At 58.2% G+C, this 24,763-nt stretch overlaps 3 protein-coding genes across 7 annotated transcripts; 2 read left to right on the top strand and 1 right to left on the bottom strand.

Annotated features, from left to right (window-relative positions):
• The first annotated feature begins 3,676 nt into the window (after positions 1 to 3,676).
• CUTA (cutA divalent cation tolerance homolog) lies at positions 3,677 to 4,877 on the top strand. The gene is made up of 6 exons (XM_054977069.1): positions 3,677 to 3,740; positions 3,919 to 4,139; positions 4,237 to 4,296; positions 4,387 to 4,432; positions 4,559 to 4,608; positions 4,696 to 4,877. Exons 2-6 carry the CDS (start codon positions 3,940 to 3,942, stop codon positions 4,799 to 4,801), a joined length of 462 nt encoding a protein of 153 aa, XP_054833044.1. The 5' UTR covers positions 3,677 to 3,740; positions 3,919 to 3,939; the 3' UTR covers positions 4,802 to 4,877.
• Positions 4,878 to 5,065: 188 nt separating this feature from the next.
• PHF1 (PHD finger protein 1) lies at positions 5,066 to 13,580 on the bottom strand. 3 transcript variants are annotated; one of them, XM_054977066.1, is made up of 15 exons: positions 13,538 to 13,580; positions 12,892 to 13,163; positions 12,735 to 12,816; positions 12,547 to 12,642; positions 12,375 to 12,460; positions 11,807 to 11,955; positions 11,001 to 11,096; positions 9,643 to 9,711; positions 8,397 to 8,520; positions 8,087 to 8,154; positions 7,867 to 7,995; positions 7,581 to 7,728; positions 7,352 to 7,455; positions 7,202 to 7,261; positions 5,066 to 5,761 (listed from the first exon to the last, which is right to left on the bottom strand). In XM_054977066.1, exons 2-15 carry the CDS (start codon positions 13,147 to 13,149, stop codon positions 5,458 to 5,460), a joined length of 1,773 nt encoding a protein of 590 aa, XP_054833041.1. In that variant the 5' UTR covers positions 13,150 to 13,163; positions 13,538 to 13,580; the 3' UTR covers positions 5,066 to 5,457. The 3 variants fall into 3 exon arrangements, with proteins under 3 accessions (XP_054833041.1, XP_054833043.1, XP_054833042.1); XM_054977068.1 differs by having other exon boundaries at positions 7,581 to 7,717; positions 7,910 to 7,995; XM_054977067.1 differs by lacking the exon at positions 13,538 to 13,580 and adding an exon at positions 13,434 to 13,509.
• Positions 13,581 to 13,828: 248 nt separating this feature from the next.
• Positions 13,829 to 23,452, top strand: KIFC1 (kinesin family member C1). Of its 3 annotated transcripts, XM_054977113.1 has the most exons (17): positions 13,829 to 13,861; positions 14,135 to 14,257; positions 14,372 to 14,483; positions 14,562 to 14,615; positions 14,910 to 14,954; positions 15,642 to 15,858; positions 16,003 to 16,201; positions 16,685 to 16,831; positions 16,945 to 17,073; positions 20,030 to 20,146; positions 20,230 to 20,403; positions 21,032 to 21,199; positions 21,713 to 21,851; positions 22,115 to 22,254; positions 22,861 to 22,934; positions 23,111 to 23,186; positions 23,291 to 23,452. In XM_054977113.1, the coding sequence occupies exons 2-17, from the start codon at positions 14,144 to 14,146 to the stop codon at positions 23,333 to 23,335; spliced, it is 1,950 nt and encodes a 649-aa protein (XP_054833088.1). In that variant the 5' UTR covers positions 13,829 to 13,861; positions 14,135 to 14,143; the 3' UTR covers positions 23,336 to 23,452. The 3 variants fall into 3 exon arrangements, with proteins under 3 accessions (XP_054833088.1, XP_054833090.1, XP_054833089.1); XM_054977115.1 differs by lacking the exon at positions 16,685 to 16,831; XM_054977114.1 differs by lacking the exon at positions 14,562 to 14,615 and having other exon boundaries at positions 23,291 to 23,451.
• Positions 23,453 to 24,763: the final 1,311 nt, after the last annotated feature.

Raw genomic sequence — 24,763 nt, 5'->3', positions numbered from 1 at the left:
ATTTCTTGGTTGCAGTCTCCCTTTTGGTTGATGATTGAGCCAAGGAATAGAAAATCTTGAACAATTTTGATTTCCTCATTGTCAACTTTAAAATTGTGTAATTCCTCAATAGTCATTACTTTTGTCTTCTTGATGTTCAGCTGTAATCCTGCTTTGGTGCTTTCCCCTTTAAACTTCATCAGTAGTCGTTTCAAGTCTTCACTATTTTCTGCCAGTAATGTGGTGTCATCTGCATATCTCAAATGGTTAATGTTCCTTCCACCGATTTTCACTCTACCTTCTTCTAGATCTAATCCAGCTTTCCTTATGACATACTCTGCATAGAGGTTGAACAGGTAGGGAGATAATGTGTGTCCTTTACTGACACTTTTGCCAATTGGGAACCATTCCGTTTCCCCATATTCTGTCCTGACCGTAGCCTCTTGGCCAGAGCACAGGTTGCACATCAAAACAATCAGATGTTGTGGCACCCCCATTTCTTTTAAGACTCTCCATAGCTTTTCATGATTCACACAGTCAAAAAGCTTTGCTGTAAGCTATAAAACACAGGCTGATTTTCTTCTGAAATTCCCTGGTATGTTCCATTAGCCATCGTCAATTTTCAACGGGATCTCTAGTGCCTCTCTCTTTTTTGAGTCCAGCTTGAACATCTGGCATTTCTCATTCAATATATGGTAAGAGTCTTTGCTGTAGAATTTTGAGCATCACTTTGCTTGCATGGGAAATTAGCACAATAGTCCAATAGTTGCTGCACTCTTTGGCATCCTGTTTTTTTGAAATTGGAATGTTTTAATTAATAAATACAGACAAAAAAGTTTTTATAAAAATAAGGTTTATCATAGAAAAAAGGGGAGGGAGGGGGGTTGGCTTCAAAAGGGATAGGAATGGAGACAAAACAGAATTACAGAAAAGAGCACACACACAATTGTACAGCACACACTCTTTCAAAGAAAAGCAATAAAGTTGATCTAACTCAACTAAGTACACGTTACTTAGGCTGTAACAGGTTCCTCAGAGCATGTACAGAAGTCCTTGCAGTTCCAAGATGATGTACCTAGTTGATTTAACCAATTCAATGCAAAGTCCCATCTCTAATGTCAGCAGCTATCGGAAAATTCCCCCAATGATAGTCCCATCTTACTAATGATTCTAAACTTCAATGACAAAGAGGCGGTCTTGCCCAAACTGGTTGGTCCTTTGTCCAAAAAAGATTATGTTTGGCAAGGTGGCCCAATGTGGAATGGATTATCTCTAATATAAAGCCCAGGGATCCAAGATTCCAGACATGCCAGGAGACACTCCTGAGCCATATTATATTTATGGTTTCTGTTACAGTCTCAAGTCATTACAGGCCCAGCCCATGAAACTTAAATCTTTTGCGCTCAGCCTTCAAGGAAAGATATGGGTCTAAGGTTGGCGGTTCGGCCTGTACCGTGCTCTAACCCCTGTCTACTCAAGGCAAGGGTGAAACGTGGCTCTGACACTCCATGATGGGGGCAATTAAAATGACCCACCCATGGACATTCATGGGCCCTGTGGGACTTTAGGATCCCAAATGAACACTCTGTTGAGGCTGCAATGGAAGCCAGGTACGTGAACCTCCCAGAAACTATCGATAAGGCTCTCCGTCCTCCTCCTCCTCCTCCTCTCTCGCTCTTGCAGGGAACAAGGTGCCATGGTTTACCATGGAGCTGGGTGACGCTGGCAGAAGACTCGTGTTGAATGTGTTGGTGAATGCTCTGGAGCTCGTTGGAAGACCTACGAAGCAGCAGTGAGAGCAGCAAAGAAACTGTCAAGTTCCCAGCAGACATCACTTGAGGTCTTAGTTATACTAGTGACAGGAAGCGGTGAGAAGAGAGAGGGTATAAATCTCTGGGCAAGGGGGAGAGGGCTCTTCTTCCATGGGGGGCAGCCCTTTGGCTGTGCACGAGCTCTGACGGACAACGCTTTCACCAAGGGGCTGCATCTTGCCCGTGAGGCAGGCGACGATGGAGAGGAGCCCCTGCTTGGAGGCCTGAGGGAATGAGGAACTCCGACCGACTGCAGCTTCAAGTAGAGCTAGCCTGTCCTAAATGAAACGTCATTCAGGAAGTGCCCAGAGAAGGGAAAGAGGTCTCCGTGTTTTCACCTTTTCTTTGTTCCCGGCCAAGCTGGAATGCAAACAAAACGTGTGTATGCTTTTGTTCACTTATTAAACTTTCTTGTATCTTGAGCTCTCTGAGCCTGAGGTCTGGAAACTCGAGCCTGTTTGAGCTTTGCCATCTGAAGGGGGGTAATGGCAAAGGACCACCTACAAGTTCTCCATGCTGGAGATAAGGTCGCTCTGAAGTGTGACGTTGCAACCGAGTGTCCCCACCCTTGTGTGCTGAAGGACTATGGGAGGGGCAGAAACCAGGCAGGGTCTCCAAACAGCAATGCAGTGTTAGAAGCAGGACTCCACCTGGCCAGATATTTTCCATTCAGTATCATATAAAACGTGTTTGACAAAGAGACCGTTGATTCCAGAAAGCTTGTGTCCTGAAAATCTTGTTGGTCTTTAAGGGGCTGCTAGAATCAGCTCTCGCTCTTCTATTGCAGACCAACTCAGCTCCCAGCTTAAAGCTATGTAAATGTGTGTGAAATCTTTTAAAATTATTTATTTAGAACTACTGTATAACTTCTTGTGGACTGGGAAGATGTATCACAGGGCCACTAATAAATTATACTAGAATTAGCAGAGATACAGGAAAGTGGTAATATGTTAAATTGTTGCCAATATGAATTTTTTCGGTTTATTTATACCCCACACTTCCTCCCAATGGAGCCCAAAAGTGACTTACATTGTTCTCTGTGCTTTCTCTGTGGAAAGGCCTGCCGGTGTGTGTGTGTGTGGGTGTGAGAGAGAGAGAGAGAGAGAGAGAGAGAGAGAGAGAGAGAGAGAGAGAGAGGAAAGCTCCCACTCTCCTGGCTTTTTGCAAACTATGCAAGGCTGAATTATTCTGGGGGGTGGGGGGTGCTTTCTACCTAGGTTATAGGGCTGCATCATAAGAAGTAGCTCACAGAGAGGCCTTGGTAGAGACAAGGGCTGTCTGCTACTGATGTAGACATGTGCCTACTAGGGAGTTTCCACGCTGCTAAACATGCCACACACTTCCTATTGTACCTGCTCAGGGAACGACCTGCTGTCCATTCCCTTGTACTTCTCTGGCAGACTGTCCTCTGCCTTGGGTCTCGGAGAGAAGGCGGGCGATAAATGCATAGCAACAACGCCCATTTTGTCCTCCCGCTGGCCCTGTGAGGTTGGCGAGGCGATTGCCCCGGGGGGGGGGGCTTCCAGGGCGGAGTGGGGCTTTGGGGGTCCAAGCGCCTCAGCCCCGCATGCCCAGCCCACCCACCTCCTGCTGTGCGTGTGTGGGGGAGGGGGGCGCCCCCTCCAGAGGGCTGGCCCTGTTGCCCCCTACACGGGCAGGGCGTCGAGGAAGGCGCGGCTCGCAAAGGAGGGAGCAGGAGCGAGGACTGCCCTCCTCCTCGCCTCTCCCCTGGCGGGTTGGGTGGGGCCCGGGGGGTGGTGGCGCAGTACTCAGCCGCGCCTACCTGGCAGGGTTGTTGTGTGTTTGTGGGGGGGAGTGGAGACGGGGGAGGTGCTCAGCCCGCGAAGCGCATGCGGCCCAGGTCGACACCTTGCGCATGCGCCGAGCCCGGCTACCCTTCCCCGGGCGGGGCCACAATCACGTGCCTCCGGCGGACGCGGGAGAGAGCAGGTAGGGCCGCCCTGCCCGCCGGAATTGCCCGTCTCGTAGGGGGGGTGGGAGCGGCGGGGCGGGCGCACGTGTGCACGAGCGGACGCGTGTTCCGGGCCCCTGCCCGTGGCGGCCGGCCCAGGGTGGGGGAGGACAGGAGGCGCTGCGGCCCGCCCCGACGGCCTCTCTCCGCCCGCAGGCGCCGCCGCCCCGCCGCTGGATGCCGCCGCCGCCGCTGCTGCTCCTGCTGCTGCCGCCGCTGCTCCGCCTCGGCTCCCGCCGCCGCCTCCTCCCCGTCATGTCCGCCGCCGCCGCCGCCGCGTCCTCCGCGGCGGGCCCGGAGCGCCCCTACGAGCCGGGCAGCCTCTCCGCCGCCTTCGTCACCTGCCCCTCCGAGGGGGCGGCCAAGGAGCTCGCCAGGTGGGGCCGGGCCGGGCTGGGGAGGGGGCTTCGCGCGCCCCCGCCTGTCTCCTCTCCTCCCTCCCCCCCGCTGACGGTCTCCCCCCCCCCCCCGCAGGTCCCTGGTGGAGCGGCGCCTGGCGGCCTGCGTGAACCTGCTGCCCCGGGTGACCTCCATGTGAGTAGCGCCCCCCGCCCCGCCCCGCCCCGCCCCGCGGCGCCCCTTTCGGCCCGGCCGGCCCTCACCGCCGCCCCGTCTCTCTTGCAGCTACGAGTGGAAGGGCCAGATCGAGGAGGACGCCGAGGTGCTGCTGGTGAGCCGCGGGAGGCCGGCGGGCGGGCGGGCCGGGCGGGGGTCGGGGCTGCGGCCCGGGTCCGAGAGCCGGAGGGGCGGGCGGGGGTCGGGGGCTGCTCACGGCCGCTGCTCTTGTCCCCCGCAGATGATCAAGACGCGCAGCTCCCGCGTCCCGGCCCTGGCCGAGTTCGTCCGGTGAGTCCCGGGCGGTGGGGGGGGGCCGCGGGAGGGGGGGGGCCGGGCGGGAGAAGAGCCCCTCGCAGCGCCGCTCTCTGCTTCCAGGTCGGTGCACCCCTACGAAGTGGCCGAGGTGATCGCCGTGCCCATCCAGCAGGGGAATCCGCCCTACCTGCAGTGGGTCCTGGAGGCCGTGCCCGAGCCGGAGTAGCAGCGCCCTGGAGCGTCTTTTTTGGGGGGGGGGGAGCCGCAATAAAGCCTCCCCACAGCCGAGGGGAACGACTCTGTCCCTGGCGTGCTCTTTGTCTTGGCGTGGGCCCCCTCGGGCAAGGCAGGTGTGGCCTCGGGTCGGCTCCTGACCGACTTTGGCCGGAGGTCCAGCGACAGGCAGGGGGGTTGCCCAGCGAGGCTGCAGGAGCCTTTCTACACCGCCCCCCCCCCCCGGGGCCCACAGGAACCAGTCGCAGGCAGGGGCTCTACCACAAGCGCTTCCTTTTTATTCAGCGGGGCATTTGTACAGAGTCAGTGTTGCGGCAGCGGCAGCGGGGCACACAGAAGCGGCGGCGGGGCGGGGGCGACAGGCAGGCCTCCCTCGCCCCCACCCAGGAAGCGGCGCCCAAGTCCCTCTTCCATCTCAGGCCTCTTTAAATAAGACTTTCCCAACAAACAGTAAAAAAATAAGCCAAAATAAAACTCTTTGCACCGGCGCCCAGTTCGCAAGGGAGAGCCAGCGTCTCCCCCTCTCTCCATCTGGGCTGCAGCTGCCCAGTCCGTGTCCCGCCTGCCTTGTGAGTAGGGCAGGGTCCTCCGTGGAACTGTCCTGTGGCTCCCCCTCCCTCAAGCGGAGTGCAGAGGTGGCCACAGTGGCTAGAACATGCCTCCACCGTCCCACTCCACAAGGTACTGGGCGGTGCCGTCCGTGGTGACGCGCCTGGCCAGGATACGCACAGCCTCGCCCCGCGCCAGCCGTCCCATGGCTCCGAAGTAGCTGCTGGTGGAGGGGGTGCTTGTGGGGGCGCAGAGGGTGGAGGGAGCGGAGGCAGGGGGCTGGTGGGCCAGGTGTTTGGAGGCAGCAGCCGAGTGGGGCGAGGCGGCGGCGGGGGGTTCGGGACTCTCGTGCTCCGTGGCGGCGGCAGGGTCGCAGGGGTCGAGGGAGGGTCCGCTGCTTGTGCTGCGAAAGGGAAGCAGGGAGTTAGCTGGGCCACCCCACCCTCCCTCTCTCTGGGGTCTGGCGGCTTTCTCCCACCTGCGAGCAGCAGCCTCTGGCAACCGAGGGAGGGGTGCCGGCCGAGGCAGGGAGGTTCTTGTTCTGGGCTGCCCCCACCTCTTTAGGGAAGGAAAGCAAGGGAGGAGCAGAGCAGGGCCCGTGGGGGGTGGGGTGGGGGGGAGCATTGCGGGCACAGAAGAGAGGCCTTTGAGTGTCCTCTGTGGGTTTTGGGGCGGGCAGGGGGTAAGAGGGGTCAGAGGTGACAAAACATCTGGTCCAGGCACGCACTCCCCTGAAAACGAGAAACTCAGCCATGTCTGGAGCCCCAAGCAAAGGGACATGCAGGGGTGGGGTGGGGTGGGGGCTGGGAAGGCCTTTTGCTCTGCCCCCACTGTCCTGCTTCCAAACATAAGCTATGGAACTCACTGCCACAAGATGTGGCAACGGCTGCTATGTTTCAGCTTGCGGGAAGGCGTGCAAAGAATGGGCAACACGAAGGCTGGCTTGATCCTTCCTCTGGGAAGTCACTCTCACGCAGCCATGAGGGCCAGGGCAGCAGCGGGGGGCTTTGTCGGACGGGAGCGGACTGGCAAAATAAACGGCGTGTGTGTGTGTGCGTGTGCTTGGAAACACAAGCTTTGGAAGTGAGCCACAGAGGCTCAGAAGTCCTTACGGTGCCTGGCTGGACTCATTTTTTGCCGTTAGCCATGAGAGAGAAATGCCACCTCGGTGTCCAGGGGGAGCCACGTACAGGAGGAATGGGGGAAGAGGTCCTGCCGGGTGACATCCCACAATATTACACCCCCCAATGCCTCTCTGTGAAGACAAACTGGTATATTGTTTTTTGGGGGGGGGTCGTTTAAGTCTCCCCCCCCCCCCCGGACTCCTGCTTTCACTGAACTTCTTGTTAACTGCCTGGAGGGCTGATCTTGTTTAGAGAAAAGACAGACCCTCAATGTGCTTCAGTAGATACAACAACAGGGGTATGCTGCTTCTGTACACGGAGGTTCCACGGAAGGGGATGTCCTTGTGCCTCACAGGGGAAGAGGCAGGGCCTTGGGGCCAGTCCCACTCAGCCTGGGTTTCCCAAAGGGGGCCCCCAGCGTGCCTGTTCTGAGGGCACGGGAGCCGCCAGCCCCCCTCAAAGCGGCAGAGGGGTGCAGGGGACACAGGCCCCTCTGCTCCTCGCCGTTCCCTTGGCCTCCTTCCACCCTAGAAGGGGACCCTTCTCTGGGGCAGGGGATCCTGCTGCGCTCCAGGGGCAGGGCGAAAGGAAGCTCCCGCCTAGGGGCTTGGCTCAGCCCTCCGCAGCAGGCAGGCACCTGCTGGGCCGAGCTCTTGGGACCATCTTGGCCACCTGCTCTGCCCTGAAGGCAAGTGGGGAAGGCCACAGGTTCTCCTCACCTCAAGGTCCCTGCGGTGTTGGCTGAGGGATGGAAGGAGGCGAACATCCGGATGGAGGCGCTGCAAGCAGAGAGGAGGGGGGGGCTGTCAGCATGGAGCTGGGCAGGGCCACACACCCCACTGCCTGTGTAGCCACAGCGGTGCCCTCACCTGTCCTGGCAGCGGGCATCAGTGCGGCGGAAGTTGTAGGTGCCAGAGGTGCCGCTGAAGCCACTGTAGCTCTGGTTAGCGCTGGCCGGGTTCTGCGCCACCTCCTGTGAGACGCGGGGGGAGAAGCGAGGGTGGGTGGGTGGCATGACTCTCCTCCCGGGGAGGGTCTCCAAAAGGACTGCCCCCCTCCCTGGCCGCCCGTTGTCGGCACACAGCGCCTTGCCCGTACCTGAGCGAGGGCCCTCTCCAGCCTCTCCCTCTCCGTGGTGCTGCGCAGCGCCACACTCGGGGCTGGCTCCCACACCCGGCAGCGGCGCGGTCTGGCCTTCCGGTGCTCCAGCCCCTTCCCACGCCTGCCGCCCTGCCCTGAAAGGAAGCTGTAAGAGACCCTCCTTATCTGCACAGCACGGAGGGGGTGCCGGAAGTGCAGGGGGCAGAGGGGGACCTGCGAGAGGGTGCCCGCCCTCTGCCCCCCCCCCCGCCGCCACGGGCCTTGGGGAAGGGAGCTTATTCACCTGCTGTCTGGCAGGAGGGGGGAGCCGCTGTCCCCATGCCCACCTGGGCTGTGGGGTGCCGGAGGCGGGACACGCAGGTGCAGCCCGAAGAGGCCTTTGCGCTTCTTGATTTCCTTCCCCGAGATGAACCTGCGGGCCGTGGAAGGGAGGGGAAGTCAGAGGGCCAGGTCAACCGGAGCAGAGCAGAGCAGAGCCCCTCGCGAGGGGGGTCCCAGCATACCTGTCCTTGTGTGTGGTCAGGGCATTCAGCAGCTGACTGTACCGCTCCCCCTTGGGCGTGTCCGAGAGCTGCAGGGAAAGGAGACCAGCTCACCGGGGGCTCGCTGTGCTGCCCTGGGCATGCTGCTGCTGGAGCCCTCGCCCCGCCGTTGGCTGCCCCCCAGGAGGCCCCCCCCCGCCCAGCCCGGTGGGAGCTGAAGGGGGAACTCTCCCCTTGGCCCGCCTGGGCAGAGCCCAGTCGGGCAGCGCCCCTCCCCAGGCCCTCCCTCCTGCTTCCGGGGGAGAGCCGGGCCTTCGGGCCTTCTGCTCACCTCTCCCGGCAGCAGGCTGTCCCAGTTCTCGCTGGCGAAAGGGAGGATCTCTCGCTCGAAGTCGAAGTACTTCTTCTTGCAACAGATGCTCAGGTGGTAGAGGACGAGGTGGGCCACATCCACCCTGCCGAGAGGCACCGCTGCCAGGGGTCAGCCTCGGAGCCGACTCCAAGGGACTGCCCCCCCCGCCGCAAAGGTGGGGGGCACTCACAGAAGGATGTGAACAGACTGGGGAGAACTTGGGGGGGTGGCGGAACCTAGACGCAGGGGCACCTTTCCCCAGATCACGATGCCGACTAAAGCCCCGGGGTGGGGGGGGAGGCAGAGAAAGAGGCGAAGGCCGGGGGTGGCAGGACCTGTGCTCAGAAGCACCTTAGAGATGCTGACCCATGGAACAGAAGACCCGATTGGTCCACTGTGGACTTGGGCGAGGACTGGGAGTGCGCATGGGCCCAGGAAGCCGCCCCACAGACTCCGCTTCCCCAGCAGACCCCATCCCTGAACTGACCTTGATGCTGGGGAGAACGTGGGCTGGGTGCCCTGGGCTTGCCTGGGAGCGAGGGGCCTTTAGCCATGCGCCCAGGACCTGCAACAGGCCAGGCAGGCACCAGGAACCAGACGCCCACACCACCTCCTCCGTTCCTGGGCTGTGTTGCCCCCCCCAACCCCCCCCCCCCCCGCCGAGAGCACTGGGGCTTCTAAAAGGGAGCAAAGCCGGTCCAGGGACAGAGGCGGGCTGGCCACGTGTCTTGCCCCCACAACATCCTCGGCAGCTCCTTTGCGCCTCAGGCGGCAAGCCGAGCAATGCCTACATGGACGGCCGTCTGCAGCGGCAACTGCCCTTGCCCGAACCTCTTCCACGGGGGCTCCTGCCTGGTGCTGCCCCTCTGCAGTCGGGCCAAGTTACTTAGACAAGCCCGGATGACTGTTACTTTTCTTGAGTTCTTTCTAGGAGGAGCCCTGGTTAAAAGGCCTAGAGGGAATGAGGACCTCCCCCCCCCCCCGGCCCAGGAGTATCTGCTGGCCTGTTGGGCTGCGTGGGAGCCCTCCGAGGTGACCACAGAGGCAACTGTGGGACAGCCGGGACAGCGCACCAATGCCAAAGGGCCCTGGGCCTGCCTCCTCTCCGCTCAGCTGGCTCCTGGTCCAAATTGCCCCCCCCCCCGGCCCCGCCAGCCGTTCCGTGAGATTGGCTTGGCCGCGCGTGTCCGCTGGGGCTGGCCGGCTGGGGAAGGGCTGTACTTACCATCTCAGAGGGAGGCGGCGAACGGTCTCTGGGCCCCCCCTGCACACGGAGCACTCAAACACGTAGAACCTGCCGGGCACAGAACAAGGCCGAGAACAGAAGGGATACAAATCCATGTTTGTTTGTTTTTTAAAAAATTAAATTGGATTGTTTTCATTTCAATTGAAATTTTTTTTGATAAAAGGCTTTTTGAGAAAAAAATCTTATCTAAAAGATAGTTTTCTATTTAAAATATATTATAGTCCAAATGGTTTTCATCATGAAACAATTTTTTTATTGTGTAATATGAGATTTTTAATTGTGTGGTATTGTATATTCATGCAATGTTTTAAGAAAGTTGTAAATGACTCCCATTCATTCATTCATTCATTTGGGCACCAATGTCGTCGTCGCCCAGAGATTTCTTTAAGGTTTGGGGTAATTTTTCTGTCCAGAGGATAGCATGATACATGCCTGGTTTTGCAATTCTCAAAACTACGATTAGTGTCTGCAGAGAGAGCGTGCCTCTTCTTACCAGCAGGAATGCTTCTACGTAAACAGAGCGAAGAAAGAGGCCTCGATCCCATTGTCCCTCTGCGAATCTCTGTACCCAGAATCAACCCCCTTACCTCCTAAGTGCTAAGTTTCAACAACTGCAACGAACAGGAGAACGTCTGGGGTGGAACAGAGCTGAGCACGGAGAAGATGTTAAGCGCTGGGAAGTGTGGGGAGGGTGGGGCAAGCAGCACAAACGAAAGTGAAACTGTTTGAGCCGAAAATGCCAGAAGTCTTGAGTCTTTGTGAATGGGGCCCGAGGCTTTTATTATTCTCTCCCTTGAAGAGGCGACCCATAATAGCAGCAGGCCGTAAGAGAGACCCGGTTTGGGAATAATCATGGATATTCAGGCAAATACAAGAATACCCACGCTACAATAACGTTATTGTTTAGTTTGAAAAAAACCAACTTAAATGGTTATTGGTAATAGTTATTTTTTTCCTTCCAATAAAATACAGTAGTTGTCCGAATATAAATGACTGACCTATTAAACTAGAAAGAATCCACCTTGCTATGTTTTCATAATTATCTACTTCAAATGGTAAACAAGCAATCACTAGTTTTCTGATGTAATTGCAAAACTAACTCGAGAAGTTACTGTTCTGAAGATGGAACCTTTATCTGAGTTGCAAATATTAAGGATGTAACAACTAGCAAGAAAGAACCTTTACGAAGAAAACCATGATTGAAATCGAGTCTTCCTGACTTGCGCTTTAGATCATACCCATCCCTGGCTGAGAGGGTCACCTGCCGGCTGCGGCCCACTTTGCAAGCTCCCCCGCCCTGCCCCCCCCCCCCCCCGTGCGCAGCCATGGCCGCTCACCTGTCCCCGTAGAGCAAGGGCTTGCTGAGGCACTGCGTGCAGGCCTCGTGGAACCACTGGGCACACTGGCGGCACTGGAGCATCTTGAGGTTCCACCTGGTGCAGGAGGAAGAGAGAACACTGACTGAGTGCCTGCCCCCCCCCCCCCCGCCTCTGCTTGGCAGAACAGTTCAAATGCTGAGCTCAGCATTGGTTTTGTGGTTAAGAGCGGCAGGACTCTAATCTGGAGAGCCGGGTCTGATTCCCCACTCCTCCACTCGAAGCCAGCTGGGTGATCTTGGGTCAGTCACAGCTCTCTCAGAGCTTTCTCAGCCCCACCCACCTCACAGGGTGTTTTGTTGTGGGGATAATAATACCATACTTTGTAAACTGCTCTGAGTGGGTGTTAAGTCATCCTGAAGGGTGGTATATAAATCAAATATTATTATTATTAAATCCTGCTTGCCTCTTTGGAAAAGAAATGGCTAAGCGCTGTCCGAGAGGCCTGCCGTCAGGGCAAATTTTATTTTTATTTTATGTCATTTACAACCAATTTCTCTCCCTGGAGGGGACCTAAAGCAACCCCCTTTATTCTCCTCTCCTCCATCTTATCCTCAGAACAACCCTTCGAGGTAGGTGCGATTCAGAGTGTAAGACTGGCCCAAGGTCACCCAGCAAGCTTCCAGGACAGAGGGCGGATCCCAGCCCTGGGACTTGGGGATCCCAGACCAACGCTTTAACCACAGAGCAAATGCCAGCACAGCCAAGCCCTTGCGTGACCGCAGGGGCTTGGGGCCCAACCTCCCCCTGGGGCCCCAGAGACTCACTCGCCGGGACCCCCGCAGTAGCAGTAGCACTGCTGCCGGTTGGTGAGATGCTCGGCGTCCCACTCGAGCACCTTGACCTGGTACGGCAGCACCAGCTTCATGCTCAGCATGGCTTTGGCGTAGGGGCCTTTCTTGAGGGCACCCCCCCGCTGCAGAGAGACAGACAGACAGACAGACAGGCTCAGGCGGGCAGCTGGTAAGACTCACCGCTCCTGTGGGCAGGGGGCGGGGGGAATGGAAAAGGAGTCACCATGGGGTGGAGCTGGCTTGCTGGAGTGTGGCTGTCCCCTCCCCTTTGTGCCCTTGCAGGTGAAAGAGACCTCTGCATGCCAGCTAACCAGTGCAATGTGCAAAGCTGTGGCAGGCTCTCTGCAGGGGCGATCCCAGCTCTGAGGCAGCTTGTCAAAACAGGCTAAAGACAGGCAGGGAGAATAACTGCAGCCCCCTCCCCATATGCTTTCCAGTCTCATCTAGAAAGACCCCCTCCAAGACCTCCCCACATCGAAGCAGGAAGCAAGTGCCAAGAGGCCAGCTGCGGGGGGTGGGGGGGTGGGGGGGCAGGCCTTACCTTGGTGGCCACGGCAAAGACGCACTGGCGGCACATCCAGGCCCCCTCGCTGAGCACTCTGGGCAGGTGGCATTCCTGGTGGTAGGCTGCGGGGAGAGGGCAGGGGCGTCAGGGGGCCTCCGGGGGAGCGGGGGCCTCCCGGGGCGGGTGGGGGCGGGGGCGCCGGACTCACCGTGGCTGCATTTCTGGCACCGCACCAGCGGGTTCTCCGGGCCCAGGCCCTCCAGGTGGCACACGCAGCAGGACCTCTCCTCCCCGGGCACCGCGGCTGCAAGAAGGGTCGCGGAGCTGAGCCGGCCTGAAGGCCTCCCCCCCCCTCTCCCCGACCCCCGTCCGGGCATGCCAGGCGAGGGGGCTGACCTGGGTTGATGTCCTTCCAGAGCACCAGGAACTGCGAGTCGTCCTCGAACTGCACCAGGCACACCTGCCGCAGGGGGTCCACCTGGGGGGGGAGGGGGAGGGTCAGCGAGGGCCGCGCAGGGGGCCGGGAGGGGCGGGGCGGGGCAGCGGCGCTCACCTTCTTGATGGTGCCCAGGTAGAGCAGCCCGTCGGTCCAGCGCGCCAGCACGTCCTGCCCCTCCCAGAAGCGCGGCCAGGCGGGGGCGGCGGCGGCGCTGGGGCCGGCCGGGGGGCCGCTGGCGAGGGATGCGGCGGCGTCGGGGGCGCCCCCCGCGGGCCGCTTCCAGGGCCCGGCGCTCAGACGGTGGCTGGTGCGCGTCGCCCGGGCCGGCGGGGCAGGGCTGGGAGCCGGAGTGGGGGGGGCCTCGCTCTCCATCGCATCGCGGCCGCCTGCAAGGGGGGGGGCAGGGCAGGGCAGGTCACGGCGGGTCGGGGGTCCTCGGGGGGCGGCGGCGGCGGCGGCTCCCTCCCTCCTCTGGCCCAGCCCAGCCCAGCCCAGCCCGTGACGCAGCAACCCGAGTGGGGCGCGCCCGGGGGGGGGAGGCCGAGGCGCGCCGCCGGGGATCCCCCTGCGCCCCCCCAGCGGCCGCGCGACCCCGCGGCGGGAGGGGCGAGAGAGGCGGCTGAGCGCCCCTCCCCCGCAGCGCCCCCGCACCCCACCTGGCGGCGTTCCTCTCCCGAAGGCCGCCCGAGCCCGCGCCCGCGCCCCCGCCAGGCCTCCCCTCGGCGGCGCGCAGACGGGCACCCAACAGGTGAAGCCCCACCTGCCCGGCCGCACCGGTGCGACGCCGGCCCCGCCCCCGGACGGCCCCGCCCCGCCCCGCCCCTCGCGGGAGGGGCTGCTTCCAGGCGCGCCCCCGAGGCCCGCCGCCCCGCCCCCTCGCGCGCACACCAGGCCTGCGGGCACAGAGGCGGCCGCGGGGCGCCGATTGGCCGGGGCCCGGAGGACGCGGCGCTCCGATTGGCCGCCCGCGTGGAGCGCCGCCTGCCGATTGGCCGTTCCTCCCCGTGCCGCGGTGGCCGACGGGAGGCGGCTGTTCGAATCGGCGGGCGTTGCGGGCGGCGGCGGCGGACCAGGCTCGGCTCGGGTGGGTGACGCGGCGCGGCCCCCCGCCCTCCCCGGGGCATGTGCAGAGGGCGCGCTTGGCGGGCGGGCGGCCGAGGGAGGCCCCGGGGCGGATCCGGCCGCGCTCGCAGGTCCGATCGGGCCGAAGAGGCGGGCGGGCGGGCGGGCGATGCCATGCCATGCCATGCCGCGCGGGGAAGGGGCTCCGGGTGGGGCGGGCGGGCCGGGTGTCTGCCTGCCGGTGGGCTTCGCTCGCGGCCCGGCCTCTGACCTGCCTCCCCTCCCGGCCCCACAGAAGGCGGACATGGACGGCGGGCGGGCGGCCCCGCGGAAGGCCTCCTCGCGGCTCCCCGTGCCGGGCTTGCGGCTGAAGCGGCCGGCCGTCGACGAGAACGAGCCCCCGAGGAGGGAGCACCCGGTGAGGAGAGGGGAGGAGAGGAGACGGGCGGGGGGGGGAGGGGCTCGCCTTCCCGCACGCGCTGCCTGGCGCCCTGTTGGGTGACCGCCTGCTCTCTCTGCTCGCTCTTTCCAGAAACGGGCGCGCTACTCGCTGGGCACCGCCAAGAGAGGCGCCATGTCGGTGGTCCTGCCCCAGCAGACCGAGGCCCCTGCGGCCAGTGCCCACCGTGGCTGGCGCGTGGCTGGTAAGCCGGGGGATGGCCTGGTGGGAGCCCGGCCCGGCCGGCTCAAGCCCGCTTCTTCCTAATGGGGTTTCTCTGCAGGTCATCGCGGGTCTTCTCGAGCAGGAAGGGCCGTTGCAGCGGCTTCCGCAAAAGGTAGGGAGGGGGGCATGCCTGGTGTGTGCCTGGCAGCCCTGGTTTGTTGTCCAGCTTGCACGTGTGGACTCAGCATGTGGAAATTCTCTGGCATTTCCTTGCGTCAAAGTCCTTTGCACCTCTGCTGCATCTTGGGGTGCACCTAAGCGGGCCGGCTCAGCCAGGGGTCTGACTCAGTAAGGTGTCCCACATACACCTGAGGCTGTGCTCAGTAGAAGGAGTTGGGTGGCTGCAAGGGGGACGGATCAGGACTCTGTGCAGTCATCTTGTGCTCTATTCATCTTTCCCTCCTAGTGTTGAGCCGCCAGCAGGCACTGGCCACCACAGCCCCTAAACCAGGTAGGAACTGAGAACCGCCTCTGATGTGCACACCAGAGGGCCTTTCCTCAGAGAAATGAGAAGGCCTGTGGGGCGAGGGGAGCAGAAAAATGGGGTCCCAGGAGTTCCTTTCAGAGAGCCAGTTTGGTGTGGCTGTTAAGTATGTTGGGACTCTAATCTGGAGAGCCGGGTTTGATTCCCCACTCCTCCACTTGAAGCCAGCTGGGTGACCTTAGATCAGTAGCTGCTAGGAGCTCTCTCAGCCCCACCCACCTCACAGGGTGTTTTGTTGTGGGGATAATAACGGCATACTTTGTAACCCGTTCTGAGTTGGCATTAAGTTATCCTGAAGGGCGATATATAAATCAATTTTTTTTCCTGGGACATCAGAAAATTCTGGGGGGTGCTGACAAATAACCTTCATTTTGGAATTACTGGAGTGAAAGAGAAGGTTTTACTTGAAATGTAACATTAAACAAGGTTTTTTTGTTGAATTTCATGACTATACCAAACGTGAAAATCGTGTGCTAACGTATATGATCCATTTTATGTTAAATGAGTAAAAGAAACTTAGGTATGATAAAAAGTATTGTGTGTGTCTGCCCCCCCCCCCCCGCCCCGAAAAGGCTTTTTTCAGGCTCCAGAGTTTGTGGGGGGGGTCCTCCCCCCGCCCCCGGCTGATCCCCTTCACTTGTTCTGTTTCCACAGCGCCCTCTGGCCCTGCTGCAGCAGGAGGTGAGAGGAAGCGGGCCCCGTGGGACCTGAAAGGGCAGGTGAACGATCTCCGTGCCAAAGTGAGCGTTTTAAAGGAGAAGGTTCAGGGACTGGACAGCGAGAACAGGGCCTTGAAGCAGCAAGCGGAAGGCCTGGAGCAGGCGCTTCAGCAGACGACCGCTCGGAACGGGGAGCTGGGCACCCAGGCCGGGTGAGTGCTCCGGGGGCTTGCACCGGGCGGGGGCAGCCATCCTCTCCCTTTCCGGAAGCAGCTGAGCGGCTGCCAGTGGGGGGGAGGGGGGGAGGAGGTCATTCTGCTGGGCCTGATCTCCCTTCCGTCCACTTGGCCCTCTAGCTCGCTGGCCTTAGAACTGCAAGTCTGGCGAGACCAGGCTAAAGAGTCTCTGCAGAGACTTTCTGAACTCCTGGCGAGAGAGCAGCAGCTGGAAGAGACAGTTGAGAGCCAGAGACAAGTGATTGGGGAGCTGGAAGGGGTGAAGAAAGAGATGGAGGAGGCCAACAGGGGCTTGGTTGCGCAGCTGGACACCACGGAGGTGAGTGTGGGCATAGAATCGCCCAGCTCCTGTCTGTCTGGGTAAAGTGTGGTGGAATGGAAACCTCACCTTCTCCTCTGCACTCTTCCTGCTCTTCAGTTCTGCCCCGAAAGTGAGCTGAAGGCGTGTTGAGGGTGCCATTCAGTGGCCTGGCCCAGCCAGACTTTGCTGCCGGAAGTGCCAGATGACAAGCCACGCCCCCACTTGGGGAGCTGGCCTTGCAGTCAGGGTTAGGTGTGGCCTCAAGGGAAAGGGGTTCCACCCATGCCTTTCTGTCTGTGAGGCAGTCTTTTGTGGCAGGACGTTGGCGTCTTTGAGGTGCCATGGGATTCCCCTGGCAGGCCAAAGAGAAAACGCTTCAGTTGGCCTCTTGCTTAGGGTTAGGCAGGGCCCTAAAAATGGCGCAAGGCCTTGGAAGTGTGGAATTGCCTGCATTCATGGTGGAAGGTGAGATTGGGCCTCTTGGCCCCTTTGCTTTTACAGGCACAGCGGCGTCTGGCAGAGGAGGCTCTAGCCCAGCAAAGGTGGGAGAACGTGGAGTTACGGTCTCAAATGGCGGAGCAAGAAAAAAGGGTGCACGAGTCAGAAATGCAGCGCCGGTGCCTGCACAACATGGTGCAAGAGCTGAAGGTGGGCTGGGAGCGGGGCGGGGCGGGGGGGGGTAGCAGGGGGGTGGCCTGTCACAGGCCAGAGAGGCGCTGGCTAGTCCAGCTGGGCTCAACAACAGGCTCTTTCTCCTTCAGGGCAACATCCGTGTTTTTTGCCGTGTGCGCCCACTGTTGCCATGTGAGAAGCAGGCTCAGAAGGGAACGGGGCACCTGCGTTTCCCTCCAGATGACAACCAGACCCTGGTGCTTTGCAAGGCTGAAGAGGTGGGTCCGACGTGGGGGTTCAGTGCTGGCACTCTACTTCACTTGCGCTGGGTGACCCATTGTGCTTAGGTTGCGGGGGGGGGGGGGGGCATGTGTCAAGGCCATTGTGGCTGCTGGCTGGAGGCTGAATGGTACCAGCAGGCAGAACCCCTTGCCAATTGCACTGCTGCGGCCAGGACTCTCTGTGCGCACCAAGGAGCTGGGCAGGGAAGTGATCTCAGGCCAGCTGTAGAGAATTCAGGTTTGTTGCAGGCCTGAGGATTTGGGAAGAATTTTTTAACGCAGTACTTTCCTACCAAATCTGAAGTTCTTTTACCCATTTAATAATATGAAATGTATTGGCAGTTAACATAAAATGTTACTGTTTGGCATATTTATAGAGTTTAAATGAAAAATTGCAAGTATGTTCAATATTTGAGAGGTAGTTGCAAAAAGCTGTATCTTGTGCTAATATAGCACATGTGTATTTAATTTTTGTCGTCTGAGAGGTAGGAAAATAAATACTGATGGTAGAAACGAAATGCTGCAGTAAACAAAAAGTATATTTGAACCCAAAATTCTCTCACAGAGGCACACTGTCACTTCTGCCAAAATGTCAGTCCCTGGCAGTTAGATCCCCAAGTTCTCCACAGTTAACACACAGGTGTTCCAGTTGAAGAAACTTCATTAGAGATCTATTCAGTACAAGGTACTCAGACAGCGCAATGGGCAGAAGTGATGTATAAGGGGCCAGCAATGGGGCAGCTGGCATCCAAGGACACTGGCTCAGTGGAGCGCGAAAGAGAAAGTAAACATTCGCAAGGTGACCTACGGGCATTACAGCAATAAAGAACTTCCCGTTCCCTCAGAGACCAGAGTCAGAAACAACCTACATTCATGGCAGATAAGCAGGAGGCATATATGGCACACTCTAGATAGGACAGCCAACGTGTTTCTAACTAATATAAATTTCGATGAAGGTTCACTATTTTCAACACTAAACACGTTATTAATGAATTATTATAAACACTAGAAACAAAGCCCATTGTGGGGGAAAATACAATGGGATCTAGAAAGGGAAGAGTGGGCAGGCAGGCATTCCCTCCTCCTCCGTCACTGATCCCAGCCAGTGAAGGAAGGGGATGGGCACTGCCGCCTGTCCCCTGTCCTTGCCTGATCCCGACAGGTGAAGGTGGGCAATGGGCTTTGCTACGTGCTCCACTCCTGATCCCAACTGGGTGAAGGGGGCGCGGGCATTGCTACCTTCTCTGCTCCAGGTTGAAGGGGGAAGCAGAGATTGCTGCCTGCTTGGCGCCTGATTCTGACAGGGTGAAGATGGGGTGGGCACTGCCGCCTGCTCAGTGCCTTGTTCCAGTAGGCTGAAGGGGGCGAGCATTGCCACCTGCTCCACTTCTCATCCCAGCTGGGTGAAGGGAAGAAGGGAATTGCCTCCTGCCCTGTGCCTGATCCCACCCAGGTGAAGGCGCTAGGTGGGAAATGGCAAAAGCTCCAGTCCTGATCCCAGCTGGGTGACGAGGGGGTGGGCGTTGCCACCTGCTCTGCTCCTAATTCCACCCCCTGCTCCGCTCCTAATATACCAGCTGGGTTAAGGCGGAGAGTAGGCATAGCCACCTTCTCTGCTTCTGATACCAGCTGGGTGAGGGGGTGGGTGGGCATTGCCACCTAATACCAGCTAAGTTAAGGTGGGGGTGGCCATTGCCACCTGCTCTGCTCCTAATTCCAGCTGGGTTAAGGTGTGGGGGCATTTCCATCTACTCCCCTCCTAGTACCAGCTGGCTGAAGGGAGGGTGGGCATTGCCACCTGCTCCACTCCTAATAAAAGGTGGCGGGTGGGGGGGCATTGCCACCTTCTCCGCACCTAATACCAGCTGGGTTAAGGCACGGGGAGGGCACTGCCACCTGCTCCGCTCCTGTTCCCTGCCTGGGCTTCCCACCACGGCATGTTTTCTGGAGCAATATGGTGAGTTGTCTGGAGTTTCCTCTGCAGCAGCACCCTCTGGTGGTGCATCAGGGTATAAAGTGAGTTGTCTGAAACATGCTTACTTAATTGTATAGTTTAATGTTATACCAAATGGTTGCCAAAATATTTCGATACTACCAAAATGGTTCTTGTTATTTCCACTGCAACAATTGAAAAATCCTGACTTGTTTATAATATGCATTTGGAATGAGTAAAATGCTTTATAAAACAAGGTTTTCTCACTCTAAAAGAAAATATTGCATATTTCTTCAGTACTCCTCCAAATTTCCATTTTTTTTCCATTCGAAAAAATGGGAGGAGAAGCCAGGGATCTGTTTTTCTGGGCCCTCTTCTGGAATGGGCCGGCTGAGCTGCAAACTAGCCAAGTCTGTGAATAAACCCAAATTATTTAGGGTGGTAAAGCCCAGTTGAGATCTTATCTTTTGGTTTGTTTGCAAATTCTCCAAAACAGCTGCTTGTTGGATACTAAAGTTGGCTTTCTATTCTCTCTTCCTCTCCCCTGCAATACAGAGTTTCTTTTTTGGGGGGGGGGGTTGTTCTGAAAAGCAGCCCTTCAGCTGAGCAAATGAAAATCCAACTTCCTTTGGGCAGCTGCTCTCTGTCTTGGGACTAAGCAGGCCTTTGCATACTTCTTGATGCTCTAAAGCCGGGATCCCCAACCTTTTTGAGCTGGTGAGCACCTCTGGAGTCCTGACAGGGTGGCGGGCGCAACCCAAAAGCGGCTGGTGTGGGCGGCAGAGCCAGCCACGCACTTGAAGGGGAGAGGTCCAAGTGCAGGGGAGAAAAGGAGTCATTTTGAAAATACACTAGAAAAGAGGAGCGAGAGAAGCAGGTGCCGTAGTGTCCGGACACACCCCTGTGGTTCCTTCTTCCTGGACTGCAGAGGCAGTTCCCCCTAACGCTTGGGCCCAGGGCAGGGAAGTGCGCTGGGTGGTCCCCTCTCCTGTCACCAGGTGCTTCTGCTTCTCTCTGCAGTCCCATGTTGGGCGCGAGCGTAAGGATGACATCACTTACGAGTTCAACTTTGACCGGGTTTTCCCGCCATTGTCCTCCCAGGAAGACGTCTTTGAAGAGATTGCCCTGCTTGTGCAGGTAGGGGCCAGATGAGAAGGCGGAGTTGGCTCTTCTTTGACTGGCTCTTGTCCGTAATGGTGGTTTCCCCTCTTCTGCTGCAGTCTGCCCTGGATGGGTACCATGTCTGCATCTTTGCCTATGGCCAGACAGGAAGCGGCAAGACCTACACCATGGAGGGACCGGAGGATCTGGCTCCCGGCACTGCTGGTATGATCCCCCGGGCAGTGCAGCAGATCTTCCAAGCCTCCCGCCAGATGGAGGCCAAAGGTTGGAAGGTGAGGCGTGGGGAGGGGAACTGTCCTAGAGCGGGGGGGGGAGGAGGCTGGGAGTCTCGCTCTTTCGGAACAAGATGTCAAGTTTTAAGTCTGGGCCACGAAGAAGTTGCTGTGTCAATTCATACCGAACTCTGGTGTGCTGAATATTTAACTTATTTGTACTCTACTTTTCCCCCCAGTGGGGACCCAAGATGGATTCCATCATTTCCCCCTCCATTTTATCCCCACAACAACCCTGTGAGGTAGGCTAGGCTGAGCGTGCGTGACTGGCCCAAGGTCTCCCATTAAGCTTTTGTGGCAGAGTGAGGATTCGAACCTGGGCTGCCTAGATTCTACCCTGACGCTTTAACCACTGCACTGGCTCTCTGTTTGGATGCTCCTGACACTTGAGAGTCAATTGCAGCCCAAAGACGCGCACCAGAAAGGCAGGAGGGAAGCTGCTTGTGAATGGACAGGGGGCGCTCGGCTGCCTCCTCCACCTCAGTGTTAGCATGCGGGCCGGCTCTGGCTCAGGGGGGGGGGGTGTCTCCCTTGGGCAGTTAGCCTGGCGCTCTCCAGTCCTCAGCCTCCATAAGCCTTGTTCTTTCGCTTCTCCCCCCCCCCCTTCCCTGCCCTCTCTGCTTCCCAGTACCAGTTCACAGCCAACTTCCTGGAGATCTACAACGAGTCACTGCGGGACCTGCTGGTGCTGCGGCCTGAGCGGAGCTGTGAGCTGGAGATCAAGAGAGTGAACCCGAACACAGAGGAGCTACACGTCCCCAACTTGTGCTACATCCCCGTTGCTTCGGAGGGGGAGGTACCAGCCTTGGGGGGGGGCACGGAAGGGGGGCAGGCTTTGGTGCTGCACAGACCGGTTCTCCCTTCCCACTTTGGTGCGTCTTAATTCTGTCCCTGCAACCTGATGGGTGCAACATGGCCTGGGGCGGGGGGGGGGGGGACTTCTGAGACTTCAGAACTGCGTACGAGAGGAGCGCTTCTTGGCCTATGTTGGCTTCTTGTAGTCCTGTGCGCACCCAGCTGGCTTCTGCTGAGAAGCTTTTGCAAGGAGACGGTGGGGTTCTGGCACAGCACACTACGCTGTCCCCCACTCCGTTCTGTGCTGGTGTCCCATGGGGTACCAGAAGCTGACCTAGCATGGCAGATTTGTGAGTTCCGTGAAGGATCTGGTTCGTGTGCAAAAGCCAGAGAGGGCTGGAGCCGGAGACCCGCAGGCGTTCTGAGAGTGGTGGAGCCTCACAGAGCAAGGAGGCGCCCTGCATGTGGCCTCCGGACCTTCCCGCTTCTGCTAACACTCCTCATTCCTGACCAGGTGCTGAAACTGCTGCAGACAGCCAAAGCCAACCGCTCGGTCGCCAGAACCACTCTCAACGAGCACTCTTCACGGAGCCACAGCCTCTTCCAACTCCACATTGAAGGCCAGAATGCCAACCAGGATGTGCGCACCTCCTGTGAGTAGCAGGCGCTGATGGCGGCTGGGGGCGAGGGGAGGCAGTTGCTGGATGGGGGGGGGAATGCAGTGCTGCCAGGCAGCCTCCCCTCCCATTTCCTCCCCCAGGCCTCTCCTTTTCAGCACGCGAGAGGCTGAGCCCACGTACAGTGTTGTGCGGGCTTCCTCCCAGCATGGCAGCCTTCCCCAGGCAGAGGCCCCCGTCTTCCAGGCGGCTGGGCGGCCCACCTCGTCCTTACTGCTCTTTCTCCTGCCCTGCCACAGCCGTGCTGAGCTTGGTGGACCTGGCTGGCAGCGAACGCCTTGACAAGTCCCTGTCAAAGGGGGATCGGCTTAAGGAGACGCAAGCCATCAACAGCAGCCTCTCCAACCTGGGCTTGGTCATCATGGCTCTCAGCAACAAGGCAAGCTGTGCTGCCCGCAGAGGCCCTGGGCTGGGAATGCCCCCCCACCCCACCCCCACGCCCAGTGCTGGAGGCAGTTTTCCAGTTCTCTCGCGGCGAATACGCTGGGGTGGTCGCTGTCCTGAAACCAGCACGTTAGACAAGGAAGAAAATTGCCCATCTTGTAGGAATGGTTTTCAGTCCATTAGAGGTGATTCGTTAGTTAACAGTGTGGACCACGCACCATGCATGTGCTCGGTAGGCTTAAGCCAGCCCCCCTCCCCACACACTCTAGTATGGGGTTAAGTGGATTGGCCAAGTGTACAGGGGTGTGTGTGTGTGTGTGTGTGTGTTCTTACGCAGCTTATCCTCATTCAAGATAGTCAAGACAATTGCCGTAAGAATGGGGACATATTTTAGCAGACCATGCTTGGCAGGCGTGCTCTAGATGGGACCGAGGAAGTCTGGTGCTGTAGAGGGGAGGCTCTTGCATGAGGTGGGGGGTGGGGGGAATGGTCAGTTCGAGCCAGCAGGTTGTGGCAGCAATGCCTCGACTTGTGTGCCCGACTGTCCTGGCACACGCTCCTGTGTTTAAGGAAAACCCACAAACGCTTCTCTGCCGTGCAGGAAACCCACGTGCCGTATAGGAACAGCAAGCTCACGTACCTCCTTCAGAACTCCCTGGGTGGCAGCTCCAAGATGTGAGTGGACACTTGTGGGGCTGCTCTGTGGGGGGAGTCGGGGGTAGGTGGCCGGGGGGGGGGACGGGGGAACGACGTGTCGGAACTGGCCCTTGTGCCTGCAGTGTCGTGGGGGATCTTGAGGGGTGGGAGCCAGAAGAGCTGCTTCATGCCCCCTCCCTCCCTCCCTCTTTCAGGCTGATGTTTGTGAACATCTCGCCCTTGGAGGAGAACTTTGCCGAGTCCCTCAACTCCCTCCGATTTGCCAGGAAAGTAAGTGGGTGAGGGGGTTGGAGACATCTTCGTTGGGGTTGGGGGGGGGAGGAGCTGGAGTCGGGCACCTGCTGCTCCCAACCCCCTTTGCTCTTCCATTGCAGGTGAACGAATGTGTCATTGGCACTGCACAAACCCACCGAAAGTGAGGGCCTCTGGATATCCCGTCCAATGACATGTATTCACGCTGTGTGCTAGGCACTGGTTTCGTTTTCCTCTTTTTAAGTCTGATTCCTTTTACTTTTTTAAATGCGTATATTGATTATTAAATTTTTAAAAATCAGTAATAAGCCTCAAGTTTTGAGCCAAAACCTTCGGGGCCTGACAGTTGCCCGAGTTCCAGGAAGGTCCTCTTGCACGGCACGTGGCGGGGACAGGATTTTGGCCTCCGTGGGTGGCTTCTGTCCATCTTGTCGTGTGCTTGGAGGGGGAAGGACGTGGCTAGCCCAGGCATCGCTACAGCCTCTCTTGTGCAGTTTGCGTGGTGGTGGCTGCAAGTGAAGGGAGGCCTCTTTTCCTAGCACCACATGTACTGTTGGAAGCCCTGGGTAAAACAAAGTGCTTTTCAATTCTTGGCTGAATACTAAGGAAGATGGGAAAGAACAGCATGCCCAAAGGAGTCTTGCGAGCAGGAATCAAAACAGTTAACCGTTGTAATCTACCCTGTTAAGTGTCGCCACTGTTCGCTCTGAAAGAAGTGCAGAGAATATTTGTGTAAATTAAGACTAGCCCGTTTAAGTGGCTGGTGAGAGGTGGCCGTATAAAAAAAGTACATAGCATTGAAATAGTTTTGTGTCTGTTATGCTGGTGCAGAGAAACAAACATGAGAGAGGGACGACAGCCCAGTTGCATGGGGATAGATCCAGAGGAGTTAGCCGTGTTAGTCTGTAGTAGCAAAATAGAAAAGAGTCCAGTAGCACCTTTAAGACTAACCAATTTTACTGTAGCATAAGCTTTTGAGAACCACAGTTCTCATGCATCTGACAAAGAGAGCTGTGGTTCTCGAAAGCTTATGCTATAGTAAAGTTGGTTAGTCCTAAAGGTGCTACTGGGCTCTTTTCTATTAAAGTGGGGGTGGGGGGGCGGCTTTTGCAGAGTTTCCTGCCCAGTCTTGTCTTCAGAGAAGAAACAGGCAAGGACATGCTCTGCCTGAAGACTTCCACTGAAAGCGTTCATCACCTGAGGCAGTCTGTTCCACAGCTGAACACTGGGATGGTTCCCTAGTGCGTAATCACAATCTACTTCCATGGGCCTCCTCTTTTGGATGGGGCAGCACCTCAGCTGTTTGAAGAGAGCAGCTTTCAGCATGTCAGTTCTTTCAAGCCCTTCTTCATAAGGCACCACTCGCGCCCCCCTTACACAGACATTGGTGATGTGCACCTGCCAGAGAACACTTTCAGCAGCTGCCCTGAGGCCTCTCGCTTTTTGCCCTGTGCCCTGTAAGGAAATCTGTGGCCACGGCAGCCAGTCATTGTGGCTCCCAGCACCCCCTTTTCCCAGCTGCCTCCACATCAGTTTTTCAAAAGTTGGAGGGGCGACACCAACCCTCTCTGCTTCTTCAGGGGAGGAGGGAGAAA

Source organism: Eublepharis macularius, chromosome 4, assembly GCF_028583425.1.
Source record: "Eublepharis macularius isolate TG4126 chromosome 4, MPM_Emac_v1.0, whole genome shotgun sequence".
Taxonomy (NCBI): Eukaryota; Metazoa; Chordata; class Lepidosauria; order Squamata; family Eublepharidae; genus Eublepharis; species Eublepharis macularius.
The sequence above is the reverse complement of the archived record's forward strand: the minus strand, read 5'-3'. Positions and strand labels throughout refer to the sequence as shown.